Below are 20,896 nucleotides of genomic sequence, written 5' to 3'. Positions count from 1 at the left end.
CGGGTGGGGGGCCTCTGGCTAGTGAAAACAGTTCAGTGTGTGGCAAGAAGCTCAAGAAAAAAAAGGTGTGGAAACGTACATCAAAAACAAAAAACACTCCAGCCATTCAAGATGGAGGATAGGTCAACTCTGACACATGAGGTCATACTAGAGTTAATCCGGGCATGTTTTTTTTTTTTTTTTAAATCTCTGGATTTGGGAAACAGAGGGCGAGAAGCCCCTCTCTACTTGCTATGATGTTAGTTAGTGTTTACCTTGCTGGGGAAAAAATAATGAGCTTAGCTGTGGTTACCAAAATATTGTGGAGTGGGGCTGGAGGCGGAGGGAGCTCTTGGCAAGCAGTAGAAGGTGCAGTCAGGTCCTCTTTCCCTATTTCTCTTCTCCCTCTTTGTGAGCTTAAAATCTAAACATGTTTTTTCACAGTCACTGGTAATACATCTCTGTACTTCAAAGCTTTCTTTGTCTTCCGAGGGTCTAGAGTCAAAATACTTTGGGCTTTAGTCTACAGTGCTACAATTTTTAAACAGAATTATACTAGGTGTGTTTGACCTATGTTTTATAAATGCAAGTGTTAGACAGGGTCTCTAGAGAAACAAAACCAGAATGCTAATAATTTTATATATACTCATACAGATAGATAGATATACAACATGTTAGATATACAACAGTTAATTAAATTATACAGCCGTACAAATGGCTCAGTGCAACTCACTCCCGTGAGACAGTTGCGAGACATTGGCAGTTCTTCAAGTCTTGAAGGCCGCTGGATAGTCCTCTGTAGAGTAACTCAGGCTATCTGGGTACAGGCAGCAAACAGCAAGGCAGTTCACCAACAGTCAGTCAGATGACAGGGTCCCACAGTCCCCAGCTCAAGAGATGTAAATTCCAATGGGGTGGCGAAGCAGGTCTTCAAGGAAGCTCAAATTACAGTGAAATGGTCCACAAGTTAGGTGTCCCACAGGTAGTGTAGCTTGCAAATTGAGACTCAGAACAAGCAAGGCAGCCACACACTGGTCTAATGATCAAAGAACAAGAGACAAGAAAGGCGAGGCTCACCAAGCCATTTATCTCTCTGTCCTTCAATTAATCCCACATGTGTTTATCAGCCAACTTGGCACCATAAACTAACCACCTCAGCAGGTCTACTTCTTTGTTTTTATGGAAAGAGAGGACACATTTGATCTTCATACTGATCAGTGATTTCCCAAAGCTGTTGCCGTTGTGATTATGTCACATTCAACCTGATGGAAAAGAGCCTTTGTTTTATATTATTTTATGCTTTAAAACCCCAAGTTATTTAACTGTATAGTCTGGTGTAGGAGAAGTTAGTAGTATAATAGATCAGATGACTGCCAAGCCTTCCTATAGTGCCTCGAATGAATGATTGTTTAATAAATATGTAAGAATAAATAAATATGTAAGAATTAAAATACGTATTATTAGTCTTAATGAAAGAGAGGCAAACTCAAATTAAGTCAATTTAAGGACCAGCTAGGGAACTTGAAGCTAAAGAATGGAAGGTATATTGCCTAAGAATTTTCTGTCATATCCCAGCAGACTAAAGAAATGCTTTTCTTAGTTATTCAAAGTTCTTTTGCAAAATGCCTTGTAAGTTTAGCTTATTTATCTCTGGCATTTGCACGTGTATGTTTAAATCTTCCTTCTGAGGTGGTCAAATGATTATCAGAGGTGAAGTCGGGAACAGTGGAGAGGTTCAAACACACTCTAATCTCTATTGGATAGGAAACATCAAAGGCTTGGAAACAGCAGATTATCAAATTTGGAACTATTGAAACTCTGAAGCACCACATGGAGTAGGGGGCAGGGATGTAGAAGGTTGGAATGTATGGACTATGTAGCCAGACTGCTGGGGGTCAAATCCCAGTCTTAACACTTAGTAATTATTGCTTGCCTTTGAACGAGTTCCTTACTCTCTTTAGACCCCAGTTTCTTCACCCATGAAATGGGAGCTATAGTAGTATTTTACCTTATAAGGTTGTTAAGAGGAATGAGTACACAGGTACTGTAAAGCGTATGACTGGCACAAAGTAACTCCTCCCAAAACAAACAGACAACCAACCAAATCCTTGCCTTCAAGTCAATTCTCACTCAAAGAGACAATACGGGGCAGAGAAGAAATGCGCTGTAGAGTTTCCTTTGCTGTGATTTTTATGGAAGGTGCCTGCACCATCTTTCTCCCAAGGAGCAGTGGGTAGGTTTGAATAGCCAACCTTTTGGTTAGTAGTTGAACACTCAATCACTGTGCTACCATGACTCCTTTGGTGCTCAGATGCTGATAAATCATAATTACTATTGAACTGTGGAAGACCTTATCAGTAACTTTGCAATACATTGTCAACTTTATTTTCTGAACCTAATGAAAAATATCAAAAATAATTGTCTTAATATTTTCTTAAAGAAGCACCTACCAACATTTTCTAAAGCATGTTTAAAAAATACATCTATTTCAGTAGTAAACTCCATTCATCCATTTGAGAACTTTTCTAATATTTAATATTCTCAGTGCTTAATTTTTGCCTTCTTTGATGTTGTACATGAGAACCCCCCCTAATATGGATAGAAGATATTTCTCTTTATATAAAGTAAACATGACTGAGGGGAATTTAAACTGAGTAGGTAAATGGAAGAAATTTCTGATGTAGGCGATAATATAGGGATTGAGACTAATTGAGATCTGGGCTCTTATTTTTGCTTTACTACCACTTTACCCCTAGGTTTAATTTGGGATAATTTTAAAATTTCATTAATACTTGGTTTCCTTCTTGGAAATGGGAATGATAGTCATGAGCCAACATTGAGCCTTGAAGAATCAAATTGAAAATTATCTTTACACATGCTGAAGTCCAATACAAATGCTTGTAGTAGGTAATTATTATGTCGATTCATTTCCCCTCTTCCATGAACACCCCTAGATAATAATATAGTGCTCATCTTTGAAAATATGTCCTTGAAAGAGATGAAGAAATACAGGTTATGATTTCTATCTGCTCACAAATTAACTTAACACTCCTGGATGGAATGCTTCTTTCATCTATCCAACTGTCCATCCATCTGTCCGTCCAGGAACTCATCTTCCATTTATTGAGCACCCAAACATGCTACTGCTATACTGTGCAAAATGATTATAAACATCTATAGTGATGTTTTGTTTATATGATCAGCCATCAGTAGAAGAACTCAATGCAGTCTTTTAGAATCACCTGTATCCTTAAACCTGAGAAGTGAAAAAATGGGAAAAGAAATAGTAAGTTAATTCAGGTGACATATTGTTTTGGACATCTTCCAGGCAGAATAATTATCTAAAAACAGGCTGACATTTGTATTTCTAGCTTCTCGTGCTTGTTAAAATACTTCTCTTGCTGAAATACTCATTGAGTTAAATTTCATCTAACATCTGGCCATTGTATAAATATAGCAATGAAAACATGTCTAGTTGCCTACACATTAGGTATAAATTTTAGAAATCCAATTAGTGTTTCATTCTTTCTGTGCATTTTCCTTTTAGTTTTCTTTAGTGTTTGAGCTAAAATTGGAGCTCCTGACTGGAATGATGAGAATTCAAATATTTAGTACATATCAATACAGCAGAAAACAACTAGATAGATGGAGGGATAGTGTTTGGTGACATTTCTTAATGATTGCAAGATATTCATTAATTCCTTTCTTCATTCATGCAACAAGCATTTATTGAGTGAAATGTCAGGCGAGTGCTCAATGCTCCAGAGGAAGATACAGAATAAATAAGACACAGCCTGAGCCCTTAAGGACTTTAGAATTTAGTAGGAGAGACAGACACCTACACAAATGATTTCACTACAGTATGATAAATGCTGTACGAAAGTACACAACCGTCTGGCTCCTAAGGCATCACTCACCCCTCATCTGATGGGTTTCATTCTCCACAAATGATTGTCCTCAATTCTCCACTGAAGGTCTGTAACCTCTCAAAATTAAGGGAGCTCCTCAAACCAGGAACCCAAGGGAATATACCAGTGCTCATTGAGCCTACATTATCTGCCTGGGGAGGCAGAATCCACCAAATGCCCCGAGGATAGCTCATCTATTTAGACCCAGCAATTTCAGCGGGGTGTCAGTTGTTTGATTCTTCACTTTTAGACTCACTATAATGAGACTTAATATCCAATGGCCTATTTTGCACGAATGTGGACATTTTGAACTAAGCCCATGGAAATACGATTTTCATTTGCATACATCCAGGTCAACTACACTGTGTCTGCAGGCCTTCCCCAAACACATGTGACTGTATGGGCTATACACTCATTTCATCTGGTGTTGATGGTAATCAAATATCTAACTCCTGGTAATCCTAAAGGCCATTCCTAACGTTTGGCTTGCAAAAACAATAAATGAAGTGTGAACACCACATAGAAAGCTTACTACTTTGCACAATATTTCAAAGTTTATTTGCACAAGCTTAGTAGTATGAGATACAACATTATTCATGGAAATCAACCACAAAGCTAACAATTTAACAGATTATTCAAAATATTAGACATTATAGTTTAAATCTCTTTAACATTAGCTCTAATGTTGGAATAACATTTCAGTTATAAATAATTGTGAATATAGCCATATGTTCAGTTTATTCTCTCCAGTTTATCATGAATTACAATTTTATTGTGATTTAGATCTTATAGATGCTCAACAATTATTTATACATTTTCATAAATTACATGTTCATTTAATTAATCCTGAAGATAATCAAGAAATACACTTTATGAATCAGGTGCATTCTTAGGGCTTTGCTCTTTGAAGGAGTAACACACAACTCCTTTGCAGTTTATTGTTCATTGCATACATTGTATAACATTTATTTGATCCATATTTTCATAAGCTATATTCATTTATGAACGTGAGCTGCCACACATTTTGATTCCTGAATTAAAGAGTCCCAAATCAAATGTCTTCCATTTATTTCAGAGAATTATGGTTTTAAAAAAAACTACTGTCTGGGGGCCATCCATAAAGTATACAAAGGCAAACACAAAATTTTCAGTAAAGAGAATGGATTTTGTTACATTATATTTTCTGAATAGTAACCACATCCTACTGAAAAAAAAAACAATTTGCCTCAACACATTAAAAAAGGTGTAATTACTTGTAGGTATACAATGTTCTGAATTTGTATATCCTATAGTGCTTATGATGAAAATTTATATTGACTTTTTACTTGTTTGCTAAGAGTGGGTATTCACCTCACACTATTATCTTCATTGTCACAAAGGCAATTTCTCTGTCAGATGTTCACAACATGTGAGCAGTGGCAACAAAGGGCTGTGCCAGCATTTATTTGAGCACTTGACTTTGCCGCTGTATTTCCGAGTTTTCCTGTCATTACCGAGTTGAAATCAATAAGTGTTTTGCCTGGCTTCACTGCCTGAGAAGAATATTCTGTGCTATTTGGAATCTGACCTCTAATAAATCAGATCATTCCATTTCATCATACGTGTTATCCATACATTTCTAATCTCTTTGAGAAAGCTTCGAAACCCGGCAGCAGTTCTTTAGACCCTAGGAGCGATGGCAGTAGAAGGACTTTATCAAAAGCATCAAATGACAGAACCAATAGAGGCATCTCATACTTTAGCTAACTGTCATGCTGCCAAGAATGACTTAATACCGGTATACACATTTAGCATTCCCTGAAGAAAATGGCATCGTCAATAATGAAATCATACACTCAATTTCTGGGGTCCAATGCCCCCCAAAATCTCAGTAGCTACTCTTTTAACCATCTATTACATTTTCAGTGCAAGAACCTTGTTTTTGTACCTTCTCGTTTGTAGGGCTCCTTGCTATAGTACCAGGAGTCCTGATGGTGTCGTGGGCTACTTCTTGGGCTGCTAGCTGTAAGGTCAGTAGTTCAAATCCATCAGCAGCTCAGAGTGAGGAAGATGAAGCTGTCTTCCCGTATAGAGATTTATAGCATGGGGAGTACTAGGGAGCAGGTTTACTCTGTCCTGTAGGGTCACGCAGACTCAGAATGGACTTGATAGCGATGGGGTTTGTTGTTGTTGTTTGTTGTTGTACTCTCGTCCTTAGGAAAGAGATGGTCGGCATGGCTCTAGTGCCTGGATGTAGCTCCTGTATACTCTCCCAGTTTTTCCTCTCTGATCTCTTTTCTGTGTATCTCTCAGCAGCTCTCTCTTGGGAGCAGTGCTGTGCACTTCATTAATAAGAAGGGATTCAAGGGAAAAAGCCCTAGTCTCCTAATACACTTGGATAATTTGTACCATCTTCAAGGCAACAGACCCCTGCTGCAGAGATGTCATTACAAAGGTACAATTTCATTACTTTTTACTGGCAGAGCCTTGAGTGAAATACAAAATATGTTGTCTCATATGCAAGGGGGAAACACACAGACACACAAGAAACACCGCTTCCATTCACTCTGTGTATCTAGAAATAGTAATATGCAAAACTATAGCTTATAATTTTCACATTACTCTCGCCTTCCCTTCATTGTCCTTGCGATCATGCTTTTATTAAATAGTGACACAACACCGATGAGGAGAAAATGATATATACTCTTTAAATCCCAAATGCAGATTTTCTATTTTTATTAAGACCTGTTAAGTGCCAAGCATTCTACTCAATGCTGGGAAACAAAGGGCACAAACACCGTCCATCCCTTTTACCCTCATTGGTTGAAAGCTCTCATTGGAAGCAAGTGCCAATGAGTAAAAAGCAACCACATGACAGAATAAAAATGATGATACACCCTCATTTTGGAAGCTTATTAAGAAAATGCTTTTAACCTTGTTAACGTGACTTACTTTTGAGTGACCCACATTATCTTGTGGGCCAAATCAGCCTGGATTGCAAGCAAACATTTGAAATCACAGATGTTTCCTATGCTTGGGGGATTTCACCCTTGTCTCTGTAGGTGCCACCCCGCAAGGAAGTAAGTGTGTGTCCCGGGTATACAGTGTGGTGTGGCCGTACACTGGAGAATGGGGCCCAGGGCTTAGGCACCTGCCACCAGAAAGGCCAGTGGCACTCCGGCCATGGCATTGTTTTGATAATTCTGGGAAGCTCCCGCATCACTTTTCCCTAGCACCGGAGAGAATCGGGTTCAATAGTGGTCCATTATCTCAATGCCACAGACACACAACTGCCATTAACGCTAAAAAGTGGCACACAGTTGGAGCTGTTCTTGAGAGAAGAAAGCCCTTGATTATCAGCTATTTACAAGCCACTCCTCGCAGTGATAGGGGCTGTTTTTGTTGTGTTTTTTTTTTTTTTGCTTTACTACAAACTAGCTTTTGTGCAGTCAAATTGACATTCACAGCTCTTTGTCTAAGATAAGATGATAAAAAGTAAGGTTTCCAGAGAATATTCTACTGACATAAGGCAAAGCAGCCCAGGAAAACAAACGCTTTTGTACAAATAACCGAGCCGGCAATACAGAGAGGTTAAAAGTCTGTTGGGTTATGTACAAATCTCTATGAAGAAGAAATGAATTCAGCTAGTCAGCTTTGAATACACAGGGCTCTGGTATTCAAACTCCTTCGTTCTGCCACCCCAGGGTTCCTTGTGTTAACTCATTCAACTACCCTTACACACGCAGGGCAGATAATCATCAGTGCCACGAGAAAGGGAGAGCAGCAGAGAGCCGGACTGGGCAGGACCAGCTAACAGCTTCTACAGTGAGCAGAGCTTACTAATCAACACAACAGACAAGACTTAAGTAGCTATGTTCTTGTTATCAAAAATATATCTCACTAGTGTTTAAATATATATAACCAAATTATGAACAGACACAACACCCAGTTATGCCAATACATTTTCAAAAACGCAAGGTGATTGATTACGTGGTTAAAAGCTTACACTGTTAACCAAGTGTGGTGCATTTAAGTATGGGCACTGAAAACAGATCAACCATTTGATAGCAGAATACAGATTTCCTTTTTTTCACTGTGCCTTGTACAATCACAACTTCCCCCCAAGCCCCATAATAGTTTATGAGTCCACTTGCAGTAAATGCCAGTGGAGACTCTTGTGATCTGGAGGTGTTGTTAGATGGAACTAATAAATACTTATTGTTTCTGAGAATTAGCTTAAACTTTCTGGACGTTCGGCCCACGTGCCGGAGGCCACTAAGAGGAGGAGGGAATACTGTGAAGCGGAGATGGGCTTGAGAGCCACGTATTAACAAGAACAGAATCCATTAGCAATCACCCTTGTTCATAGTCTCTTGCCGAGGTAGTTTATGAGTAAGTGACTGCCCGTGACAGCGCACGATATCATTTCTCTTTCGTGGGAATAACTCTGTGACACACTCCATGTTGTCACGGATACACATGCTACCATGGAATAAATATCCGAGTGAATTGACAATGCCAATTTCATGACAGAAGAGCAATAAGCTGATAGGTGTCTTTATAAGTATAAGCTCTGCCAAGCAAGACTTAATCAAATCTCAATAAGCATTGCAACTGGTTATTAATGAAAGACATTTAGATGAATTGCTACATATATTTGCCTTGGGGGTTACTTAAATATATATTAGAAATGGTAGTCACAGTAAGTAGTGCTGTTCCCCCCTTTCCTCCTTGGTAAATAGTGAAATATTAATGTTTAGACTGAGGAATACGGTAGGAAATAATATGCTGCTTCATTTCCTCGTAAAACCCCACACATGTCTAATTATAACAAATCTGTTTCTTTAATGGGTGGAAGGAAATCTGAGGCCAGGTCTAAGGGTGCCCGTCTGCTCTCAGTGCTGTCTTCTAGTCATACGGAAGACAACACCTCACCCGATGGATCTTTCCCCTTCTTCTCCTCGCCTCGCTCAATGTCAATCACGTGCACCACTCCGGGCTTTAGAATCAAGTCCTCGGTCTCTACCTGACTCCGGTTGTCCTCCACCTCCATGTAGCTCCCTTTGCTTTGCTGGGCAGCTTTGCTGAAGACTTCCTTAAAACGACGTTTGAGTTCAACATCTGGACAGAAGACGTACTCATAAAGGCCAGCAGCAAGGACAGCTCCTATGATTGGTCCAACCCAATAGATCTGAAGGAAAGATGAATGAGCATAGCATGTAAGTGATCAGAAAACCAGAAGCCATAGAGTTGATCCTAACGGAACGTGACTCCTTGCATGTCAGAGCAGCACTGCAGTCTAGGGGAGTTTCCAGGACTGATTTTTCCATTGTACATCTCCAGATGTTTCTTACCTGAATCCTTTGGCTGAACTTAAATCTCTAGCCTTTTGGTTGGCACCTAAACAGGCCAACGCTCTGCACCAATGAGGCCCTCGATAGAGTGCAAGTGCAAGCCAGCTGGCTAGTCCATGGGCAAACTCACCACTCTAGACTCTAGCTGGGGTGGGCTAAGAGAGCAACAGTGTCATGTTAGAAGAAGAAGAAGAAGGAGGAGGAGGAGGAGGAGGTGGAGGAGGAGCAGGAGGAGGAGGAGGGAGAGGAGGAGGAGGAGGAGGAGGAAGAGGAGGAGGAGGAGGAGGAGGAGGAAGAGGAGGAGGAGGAGGAAGAGGAGGAGGAGGAGGAGGAGGAAGAGGAGGAGGAGGAGGAGGAGGAAGAGGAGGAGGAGGAGGAGGAAGAGGAGGAGGAGGAGGAGGAGGAGGAAGAGGAGGAGGAGGAGGAGGAAGAGGAGGAGGAGGAGGAGGAAGAGGAGGAGGAGGAGGAGGAGGAGGAAGAGGAGGAGGAGGAGGAGGAGGAGGAAGAGGAGGAGGAGGAGGAGAAGGAAGAGGAGGAGGAGGAGGAGAAGGAAGAGGAGGAGGAGGAGGAGGAGGAGGAAGAGGAGGAGGAGGAGGAAGAGGAGGAGGAGGAGGAGGAGGAAGAGGAGGAGGAGGAGGAGGAGGAGGAAGAGGAGGAGGAGGAGGAGGAAGAGGAGGAGGAGGAGGAGGAAGAGGAGGAGGAGGAGGAGGAGGAGGAGGAGGAAGAGGAGGAGGAGGAGGAGGAGGAGGAGGAAGAGGAGGAGGAGGAGGAGGAAGAGGAGGAAGAGGAGGAGGAGGAGGAGGAGGAGGAGGAGGAGGAGGAAGAGGAGGAGGAGGAGGAGGAGGAAGAGGAGGAGGAGGAGGAGGAGGAGGAAGAGGAGGAGGAGGAGGAGGAGGAAGAGGAGGAGGAGGAGGAGGAGGAAGAGGAGGAGGAGGAGGAGGAGGAAGAGGAGGAGGAGGAGGAGGAGGAGGAAGAGGAGGAGGAGGAGGAGGAGGAGGAAGAGGAGGAGGAGGAGGAGGAGGAGGAAGAGGAGGAGGAGGAGGAGGAGGAAGAGGAGGAGGAGGAGGAGGAGGAAGAGGAGGAGGAGGAGGAGGAGGAAGAGGAGGAGGAGGAGGAGGAGGAAGAGGAGGAGGAGGAGGAGGAGGAAGAGGAGGAGGAGGAGGAGGAGGAGGAAGAGGAGGAGGAGGAGGAGGAGGAGGAAGAGGAGGAGGAGGAGGAGGAGGAGGAAGAGGAGGAGGAGGAGGAGGAGGAAGAGGAGGAGGAGGAGGAGGAGGAAGAGGAGGAGGAGGAGGAGGAAGAGGAGGAGGAGGAGGAGGAGGAGGAGGAGGAGGAGGAAGAGGAGGAGGAGGAGGAGGAGGAAGAGGAGGAGGAGGAGGAGGAGGAGGAGGAGGAGGAGGGCATTGGGAAGAAAATACTCCAAATCCATGTCAGATAGCCATATATTTAAAAACAGGAGAGGATCGTTTTCCTCAGATATTTTTGCTCTCTCATTAACTTATTTCTTTACATTTTCTGACTGCCTGCCATCAGCATAGCGACTGCTCCTCTTTTTAGCTGCTGCCAGCCAAGCAGACCCAACGCACTCCCTAACTAAAACGGGGACAAAATGCTTTCTTGAGAGTCCTTTTCTTATTTTCTGAATCTTGCCAGCTTACACGAGTTTCCTGCACGATCACAGTCACAATAGAGATTTTAGTATTTGGGGTTGTGGTTTTTCGGTACTGCATGGTACGTGGGACCATAGCTCCAGCACACGGTCACTTAACTTTTTCGGTCTTAACTTCCACATGCGCAAAGTGGAGATTATAATAATACACACCTAAGGGATGTAAGGATTTAATGCAAGAAGCCTTGTAAAGTCCCTGCTAGTTCCCAGCTCTTAGCCACTGCTACATTTCACACTTCAGGGAGGCTGGGGAGGGGCCTGTGACCACAGCTAGCTACAGTGACCGTCGTTCCGTCCCCTTACATTACATGCCTTGCTGCCCTAGAATTTGAGGAGTTGTTTTAATAGAAAATTCCCTGGCTTGCTCACGACCCCATTTGCAGAGTATGTTCTTACCAATGGCAGCATGGGGAAAAACATAAACAAACTCATGCTGAACATATGGATAATGGTTTATTTGAGGACGAGCAATTCCATATACCTTCCTTCTAGTTCAATAAAGAGAAGTTGGTGTCATACCAGCCATGCGTCTAGAAAAACCTAAGTTTTGCGTTGGCGCGAATGCAGCATTGACTTTAGAGCAAGTGGACCGCCGTCGATCATCGCCAGACCCACGTGAGCAGCAGAAAGCCTCTTTGCTGAGCACTCTTATGTCTCCTTTACTTCTAACAATTACCTTTTAAAGTGGGATTGTTACTCTCCTGTCCATTTTATGGAAGAGAAACTTGCTCAGCGTGAGGAAGCGACTTGCTGGGTAGCCAATGTCCTACACTGGGCTGCCAGGTGTGTCTGATTTCCTTTCGAACTCCTCGGTGAACCACACTGCTGTTCCCACGACACTTCTTTGAAAAACGAGGACAACGCCTTCTTTCTGAAACGTACCCACTGGAAACCAATCTCACTGGGAATCCTGTAAGCTGAAGCAGAACCCACACCCTTAACGAGGAAACCTGGTCCAGTGGCTGTAAGAACTAAGTTCCTTATTGTGCACATGAAAGGAACCGCCCGAGAGTTTATCTCCTCTCTGCCCTTTCAAAGGAGACCCGAGAGCCCTCCTGAACAGGTCTTTCCTCTTTCCTTGCTTCAGTAAGAGCTGACTGGATATGGATTCTTCCACTTGCTATGAATCCCACAGGAAAAATTCCACCACCCCAAATCCCATAGCAATCGGGTCAGTTCCAGCACGTGGTACCCGTGTGATCGGGATTGGGACTGCGCCTGGACTGTGGTTTTCTCTAAAGCAGAGTGTCAGGCCTTTCTTTCCATGGTGATGCTGGAGGAGATCAAACCACCTGAGCACGCACGGGGCCACCCCGGGACCACCCAGAAACAGAAATAATCCAGACTTGGGTAGATTGCATCTCATGGCAACCCCCGCCCTATGTTGGGGAGTAGATGGTTCCATGGGTATCCTTGGCTGTCATTTTAATGGAAGAGCATTGCCAGGCTTTCTGTGGTATCGCTGGATGGGCTTGCACACCTCTAGATTAGCTGTTGAATACAAATCATTTGTGCCACCCAGGATCCTTAAGGACCGATGAAAACAAATCCCACACCATTGCATGGAGTTGACTACTCTGAACCCTGCTGATGCTGTATAGGGTTTCTGCGTCCAGTCTCCATCCTTTCTGGGACAGACAGCCTCTTCTTTCTTCCACTGATAGATGACTGGGTTTGAGGAGCCCCGGTGGTGTAGTGAGTTAGAGTTGGGCTGCTAACTGCCAGGTTCTCAGTTTGAAACCACCAGCCACTCCTTGGAAGAAAGAGAGGACTTGCCATCCCGTAAAGAATTGTAGTCGCAGACACTCCCGGGGGCAGTTCCAGACTCTCTGATGGGTTACTACGAGTCAGCATCGACTCACTGGCAGTCAGGAGGATGACCAAATCCCTCCGGGGTGGTTATGAGTCAGAGGGGGTTGGGCTGCAATTGTTTCTTCTTCTTTTGAATAATAACTACTATGCAGTCTCCAAAACACACGTGAAGGAGACGTCTAGCTGCGTGTTCTCAAAAATACACGGAGCTCAGCTTCAAGTTACTATTTCCAAATCAAAATCATAATGTACTCTAAATTTTAAAGTTGACAAAGGTAAACCATTTCTGCTGAAAGTCTAGAACATGTAGAAAAGTAGAAAGAAGAAAAGGGAAATACATCCATTTATACTGTAAACGTTACTTTCATTATTGCACTGTTACCTATGGGCTTTAAATGATTTCTAAAATTTTGCAATTATTCTCACAGAACAAATATTAATTTTCAGTAGAAGTTAGCTTTCTACAGAATAATGTGAAAGGGAAATTTGCACTCAAGCCATACGCTAAAGCAGCGGTTCTCAATCTGTGGGTCCCGACCCCTTTGGGGATCAAACAACCTTTTCACAGGGGTTGCCAGATTCATATCAATAGAAAAATTACAGTTATGAAGTAACAACAAAAATAATTTTATGGTTGGGAGGTTCACCACAACATGAGGAACTGAATGAAAGTGTCGTGGCATTCAGAAGGTTGAGAGTCACTGGTGTAATAAGAGGCAGGGTATTTATTGTCCATGCAGGAATCGCTGAGTTGGTGAGTGTTGTGCTCTGTATATTTTTAGCATCAATGAGAAACATAGCTTGAATTTAGTAAGTTGATTTAAATGTCGAGTTTCCACTTAAGAGCTATATGTGTATATATACATAGATACAAATTGGTATAGACTTCCTGCTCCTTTTTTTCTGAGGAAGCATTAAAACTCATCACTATGATGACAGTGACAAATGTTTTGAGGCATAAGTGGAAATATTAGTGGCAAGCTAACTAGCTTCATGGATGGCAATGTTGACCGAGTTTTAACATGGCTATAATCCAAAATTGGCTTCTGAGCATTGACTGTCATGCTGCTACTTAATGATAGATATCACATTTAAAGCATTGGCTCTCTTAGAAGTGGATGCATATCGCAGCGGTACAATTTCTGCCCGTCTGCTATGAACTCCATGGTGATGTGGTGTGCCTAGGCCCATCACCACCATATGCCTGAGATTGAAACACAGTGGCCCATTCTATTATATTCATGAGTTAAAAATAAAAGTCACAAAATAACATTCACACCATATAACTGTCCATAAAAGCCTCATTTAAAGCTGACTTCCATATGTCTCATATTTTTGCTGCTTAATGTACATGGCCTTCAAAACTGCCACATCCATTGCTCATCTAAGGGACTGTAAATTCCTTTGTTGTAAGAAACAACTGAAATCAAATTGATTGCGCTATTTAAAAAATGGAGATTACTGTCTAGAAACCTTGCCACCATATTATTAAATAGGTTAAGCATGAGACTGAAAAGTGTTCTTATTCTGAAAGCCATTTGTTTTTCCAACTGAGGTTACGGTGATAATAGCGAAAAGATTTGAACCATTTATTGTCAACCATCTGCAGTTCAAATACTTCCAAACCACATTTTATTAATTGAGCTCATGCTTTTTAAACAACAACAACAACAACCACAACATCAACAATAAAACAAGGTAAATATTTGCTCTGGGCAATGCTTTTATGCATTTCCTTTTTTTTGGTACGTATGTTTTCTGTTATTGCTGGGAAGGCTTTTCTTTCAATTATTTAAACACCATATTCACTCCATCATCCTGATTTTAACTTTTCCCACATGGCCTCCTCCAAGTTCAATGTATTCTGCTGCAGTCTGTCAGATAGAGTGCCCAGAGCAGTGCTTAAGAAAAAAAAAGAGGCTGTTACTAAAGGTCCAGAACAGAAATAAGAAGAGATGTTTGGCAGCAGATCTGAGCTAGTCTTTTTCTAGTCTTTATGAAATATGGAATAAAGTGGGGGTGAAAGTTGGGAGGCTGTCAGCAAAACTAGTAAGTGAAAAAAGAAGAAGAAAATCCCATAGTTAACTTGTCTTCTATTTTAAGAAGATAGGAACTATCAACCTGATAGTTACCCAATGGTTTTCCCAATTTCCCATGATAACTGCAGGTCCAAAGGATCGGGCGGGGTTCATGCTGGCACCAGTATAATTAATCTGTGGGAAAAAGAAAATAAAACAATATCAGACATCACTAAGCGATTTACTATGGTTTGCCAAGTTATCCAGATATCTGCAGACCTATTACCATTCTTATCACTTCAACAATCACTTAAAATGGACAGACATGGTTGGATATGAAAAATACACCTCTTTAGTAAAACACAACTTCTTCAGACCACTTTTAGGGGGAGGATAGGTGAGATGAGGCAATCATTTAAATAGACTTGGAAACTTACTGCAAATAAATGTCCAATTGCAACAGAAAATCCAATTGCTAATGCTATTGACCCGGTGACATCCGTTCTCTTGGCGTCACAGCTGGCAAAAATTGTAAACACCAACTGAAATGTGATTATCAATTCTACCAGGAGACCGTGACCAGCAGAAAGATTGCCATGGACCTAGAAAGAGAAAGATACTCACCTGAATCAAAGCAAAGGTGCATTTCTAAATGTCAACAAATCATTCGTTGTGAAAGGTGTATTTTATTTTTATTCCTATAAAAAACAGTGGTAATTTAAGCCTCCTATAGCACCCCCAATTGAGACCCCCCCAAAGGAATGAATTCCACTCATTTTGGCTCATCAGAGCTAATGATTCTGACAGTGACCAAGTGGCGTTTGTGCTCAATGCCTCTCTCTACAGACAAAGCAAAATGTGCCATGGTTGCATTTAACTTATAAAAGCGTTCCTTGAGAGTCTTGTAATTTTATAAGGCAATGATTAAATCCATTAATTAGGTTTAAATTAATTAATATATATTTCAATTAAAATTTAAACAGTGTGTGGTCTTTTAATCAGCCCTGGCACGGAGCTAATGAATAATATTTCTAATCAGCTAAGAACCAAATTAGGGTCAAACATCAATTAATATTTTTTACTTGTGACGCTTTACGTGAATCATATAAAATCATATGGACAAGACAAGTCGTTTCCTTTTCTGGGAGTGAACTAATAAATACCTAAAGGAAAAATGCCTTCAAGCTAAATATCTGCATTGCATGATTCCTGCTGTGGGAGACGGAGGACAAACCAATGCAAGCTCTGTGCTACTAGATTTGTGGAGTTGGCCACAAATTTCGTGAGCTTATGTAGAGTGGATTGAACCCATTTCCTATTCTTTGCCTTCTTTAGGATCTTTCATGGTAAAAACTCCGGAGAGTCCAACAGACTGAAAAGGGCCAAGGAAATGCAGAGAAATTCCTCTCCATTGAGATGCAATGTAACAGCCAGCCACCACAACAAAAGATTCAGACACACCCACCATCAAAGAAATGGCTCCCAGGCTTCCAACTGAACAACCAACCAACCAACTCCTGCATGGAGTTATTTTGACTCATAAGAAAAGTGGGTGAAGGGAGATGTCGGACAGGGCAAGATATGACAAAATAATAATTTATAAATTATCAAGGGTTCATGAGGGAGGGAGGGAATGGGGAGGGAGGGGAAAAATGAGGAGCTGATGCCAGGGGGTTAGGTAGAGAGCAAATGTTTTGAGAATGATGAGGACAATGAATGTACAAATGTGCTTTACACAATTTATGTATGTATGGATTGTGATATGAGCCCCTAATAAAACAATTAAAAAAAAGACCCCAGAGGCCAGAGAGGAGAACTGCCTTTGTGGGTTTCAAGAACTTAAATATTTACTGGAGTAGAAAACCTCATCTTCCTCCTAAGGAGTAGCTGGTGGTTTTGAACTGCAGACCTTGCACTTGCCAACCCAACACATAACTACATGCTAGTAGGGCTCCCTGCTTTTATTCAAATCATCCCCTAGCAAACAAGGGCTTATGGATACATGAATGATTCCTACAATCCGTTTTAATCTCTATCAAGAATCTCGTGCCTGTCTCCTAAGGAACAGCAAATTCCTTGGGAATAAGTTAAAATTTTTAGGAAGGTCTCCCAGGTCCCCAGGTGCCATTTGGTAAAGGGTCTGCAAGAAGCTTGGGGTTCTAGTTGGAAAAGAACTAGAAATAAATAGATGTTACCATGGTGACTCCCAAGCCTCCCACAACGCTGGGGGGTGTCACGAGGTAAAGAATCCCGGCTCCAATGATGGCCCCCAGGCACTGGGCTGCGATGTAAAAGACGGCCTTGGCGATGCTGATCTTCCTGGTGCACACCATGGCCACAGTCACAGCGGGGTTGATGTGGCCCCCGGAGATGTGGCCGAAGCACTGCACCATGGTTGCAATGCTGAGTCCAAAGCAAAGGGAGATGAGGACCATGTCTGCAGGTAAGGGGGTTTCGGTTCCACCCCAGTTGATGGTGGATCCCAGGCTGAGGAGGACAAAAATGAGCATAGCTAGAAATTCTGCTGTGACGGCTTTCCAGAAAGCTTGGGTCCAGACCCCTTTAAAGGCCACCATGATGTCTTCTCGTCTACACACTGGTCCACACTTACTGAAAAGAAACACAAATGGGCATTAGAAGCTACCAGAGCTTGTTGGTCTGGAGAGGTTCCCCCAGAAAGGAGGGCAGGCCAGGCCTGCTTCTTGCCTGGGGCTGAGGAGGACCAGTCCTCCTTAGTCACATTATTTGCATAGCCAGCAGAAAGGCTTCTGGACAATCTCCTCACTAGCCCTGGGGCTGTCACTCTAGTCTTCTTTGCATTGGAAATTTAGCTGAATGGCCCCTACCCTACCCTACCCTACCCACTGCCATCAAAGTGACCCTACAGGACAGAGTAGTGCTGGGTCCTTTGGGTTTCTGAAGCGTTAATTTTTCATGGGAGTAGGCAGTCTTATCTTTGACCCTGGAAAGGAAAAATGTCTAAATCAAGTCCCTTGACAACAGTAAAAACAAGATATAGTGACCTGGTAGTTATTTCCCTCAGAGCAAGTTTTCACATTTCAACGTATTTTCATGTGTCATAGAGCAATTAAGATAAAAATCCCCCCTCTGATGTCTTTATTTCTCCAAGTGGCATTCTGAAAATGGCTTTGCAGAGCATGTGTGTCTTCTCTTCCAGGACTGGGATGAAGAGGAGCTATGCTGTCTTTGGTGGGGGCAGATGCAGGAGGGATCGGGAGCCTGGGGATGGTGGTGGCAGCGGTGGGTACAGGAGGGACCTCAGCCGGGTCACTCTGTGCCAGCCAGAGAATTCTGCCTTTGGAACTGCGCCTGGGGTTACTGGGCGCGCCGCCCAGACCGGGCTCTAAGCTCAGGGCCATGTCACCCTCAGGTCCCAGGGGGGCCTGGAGCGCCATTCCCGGGCCACACCGAGCTACGGGACGGCGGCCAGGTGAACAAACAGCGAAGACCTAGGGGACACAGGCGCACTCAGCCGCCTCCCTCACTGCTGGCTCTGCCCGCGGTGAGTCTGGCAGCGCCTCTTGGCCACCTCTCCTGGGACAAGGGTCCTGGGAGGGGCTAGGTTTGGGAGGGGTAGAGGAGGAAGACCCCCCTTCTTTTGGCCCATTCTCAACCCTTGAGGTTGTTGATCGTTGTGGTTCGGTGCTAGCAAGGGGCTTCTGACTCATAGGGACCCTAAGTACAAGGAAACCCTGCCCTGCTCCTGTTCCTTCCTCACCATTGTCCTGTGTTTGAGCCAGGGGACATAGTCCCCTGTCTCCATCCTTCTGGTCCCAAATCTTCCTCTTTCCCGCTGCCCTGCTACTTGGCTACTTTACCCAGCATGTACTGGACTCTCCAGGGACTGTGTACCCAAAGAGTTCCTGGAGGCCAGGTAACCTCCTCCTCCTCCTCTCCTCAGGGGGCCATCCCTCCCCTCCCCCCCGCAACTCCCCCCATGCCCTGACTTGGAGAAGGGGAGAAGCCTTCTGGAAAAGGGGTATGGCCAGTCCCAAGCTGCTGGCTCCTTGGAAAAGCAGGTGTCATCCAGCACTGTCTTTTCCTCTTGTTCTTGGTTTGCCTGACCCCGGAGAACAGTGCGCCTCTTCTTGGAGATATGCCTCTCCCTCCAACTCTAATCTCTTTCCTTCTAACTGTCTCGGGACCTTTGGGGTTCAAGGATATTAATGCCAACTGCATCCTGGCAGAGAATGACTAGGGTGGGTGGGGGTGAGCCGTGTTATCCCTGTCACCCTTTGACCCAGCACAGGTGTGTGGAGAGCATCACCGAGGACCACGTAAAGAAGGCGGGAAAGCCAAGTCCCAGGAGCTGAGAGTTATTGTTGCTTTCTTCCAGGACATAGTACAGAGAGTAGTAGGGTCCCCCACACCCCCTGCCATCCGCACACGCTACAGATGAGCCCTGAGCGCATGCTATGTCAACGCAGCGACGGAAACACCTTGGCCTTGCAGGGTCTCGGCTTGCCTTTGGTTTGACAGGTGCTTAGCACCAGAGCTGGAAAGAAACAGATGTTCTTACTGGAGCCCAATCCCGGGGTACAGGAAGAGAGGGCTGTGGAAGGGAAGCTGTGCCGTCTCCCAAGGGTCCCCCACTCAAGTACACCTTCCCGAGTGTATCACGACAAGTCCCTGCTGGGAGGACAAGGACATCAAACTCCCCAGAGGGATAGAAAATAAAGAAACAAAAAGAGCACTTGGAATGGGGTGGGCAGGGTGCCCTGGGAAGGGACATTGCATATCATCTCAGAGGGGAGAAGCTCAAAGAAGTCACAAACGGAAAAGGGAACGAGGAGGGTCGCTCTTGAACTCACCGCCAGCCCACGGCCTGTAGCTGAGACAGCCAAGGGACAAGGTGCTATCCCAGGCGTCGGCTCTCCCCGGTGCGGTTTAAGGGGAAAGAGGACATAGCAGGCAGCCAGGAGAGCCAGGCGGGGCAGCAGGAAAGGTCCCTTCTCAGGCTGCACAGAAGAGCACCGGCAGAGGCGGGGCGCAGGCAAAGGCCAGCCCCCGGGGCTACACCTCCCCTCTCTCGCCCAGTTCTCTGGGTCTCTGTCCCTTCTCATTCTCTCACGCACCTGTCCACCTCTCTTGAGACCTAATTCAGGGAACTCAATTAATCTTTCTACTTCAAATTTCCATCAGCCTGAGAACGAAAAAAGCAAAAGAAAAGCACAGAAATCACTTCTGAAGAGTGCTTTAAACCTCTTTCTAAAACCCACACCATCCGATCTCCTTGTAGGGCAAAGGGACTAGCCTGCACCCACTGTGGAAGCACACGTTCTCTGGCTGCATAGACATCTGGCCTTAGAAGCGCTCACCCCAGAGTCTCTGGGAGCCCCCTTTCATTACTGTCAACATTCTCTTAGTTCTCACACTCCCTGGAAACAGATCAACACAGTTAGTTTCACTTCTTTTGCTCACGAACAAAGGGGGCATATTGATGTGACTGGGCTGTACTGAACCAGGCACATTACTTTGTAGCTGAACACACCGCCCGATCTATACTCCTGGATGACCGAGTCCCAGGTAAGTAAGTACCTTTCCCAATGAAAATGACTACAGATAGATTTTCCTCCACAGGCTAGTTTGCTCTCTGGGGTCTAGAAGATAAGAAAGATTCATTTAAAAGCATCTCTTTTCTTCTACTATCATCTCAATCTCTCTCTTCTGAATATGCCCAGGACCGAGATCTAAAAGAACCACCCACCTGCTCTATTGTTGCCTTATACAATCTTCCCAAGAAGGCTTAAGTAGTATGTCTAAGGCAGTAAAAGGCGCAGTCTCATTTTTTTGGCCCGGAAAAAGTCATTGCTGACTTAAGGCACAGAAGGACTTACCCCCACCTTCTTGCTGCTGTTCTGCCACTCATTCCTTCCCCGGGTAGAGTGCAGGGCTCTCATTGCCTGCCCCAGGCTCCCAGTGCACAGGGAGTCAGATTACTGCCACTTGTCTGATTGGGTTTTTGGAGTGCAGGGGTGGAAAGATTCTGCACCATGTGGTAATCGTGCAGTTATATTTGAACTTGATAGAACTTATCCCTACCTGATCACTTCAGACCTAGGGCATTTCAGGAACAGGAGATACTTGTATACTTTATGCTTTTGTTTTATTTTTTTTTAGCTATTCATCTTTAAACATATGAATTCACCTAATTAATGA

General features: G+C 43.8%; 1 protein-coding gene across 2 annotated transcripts; it reads right to left on the bottom strand.

The window, feature by feature from the left end:
• Window positions 1–8,778: 8,778 nt before the first annotated feature.
• On the bottom strand, window positions 8,779–20,606 carry AQP4 (aquaporin 4). Of its 2 annotated transcripts, XM_075532978.1 has the most exons (5): window positions 20,575–20,606; window positions 16,912–17,326; window positions 15,154–15,318; window positions 14,831–14,911; window positions 8,779–9,057 (listed from the first exon to the last, which is right to left on the bottom strand). In XM_075532978.1, the coding sequence occupies exons 1-5, from the start codon at window positions 20,604–20,606 to the stop codon at window positions 8,779–8,781; spliced, it is 972 nt and encodes a 323-aa protein (XP_075389093.1). The 2 variants fall into 2 exon arrangements, with proteins under 2 accessions (XP_075389093.1, XP_075389094.1); XM_075532979.1 differs by lacking the exon at window positions 14,831–14,911.
• Window positions 20,607–20,896: the final 290 nt, after the last annotated feature.

This window comes from Tenrec ecaudatus, chromosome 15 (genome assembly GCF_050624435.1).
Source record: "Tenrec ecaudatus isolate mTenEca1 chromosome 15, mTenEca1.hap1, whole genome shotgun sequence".
NCBI classification, from domain to species: Eukaryota; Metazoa; Chordata; class Mammalia; order Afrosoricida; family Tenrecidae; genus Tenrec; species Tenrec ecaudatus.
The sequence above is the reverse complement of the archived record's forward strand: the minus strand, read 5'-3'. Positions and strand labels throughout refer to the sequence as shown.

Coding starts and splice junctions, on each gene's coding strand:
- AQP4 (XM_075532978.1), bottom strand. CDS start 20,606: ATGAGTGGCAGAACAGCAGCAAGAAGGTGGGG. Junction 14,912..15,153: donor CAATTGGACATTTATTTGCA/GTAAGTTTCCAA, acceptor TTTTTCCCACAG/ATTAATTATACTGGTGCCAG. Junction 9,058..14,830: donor GAAATTGGGAAAACCATTGG/GTAACTATCAGG, acceptor TCTTTCCTTCAG/ATCTATTGGGTTGGACCAAT.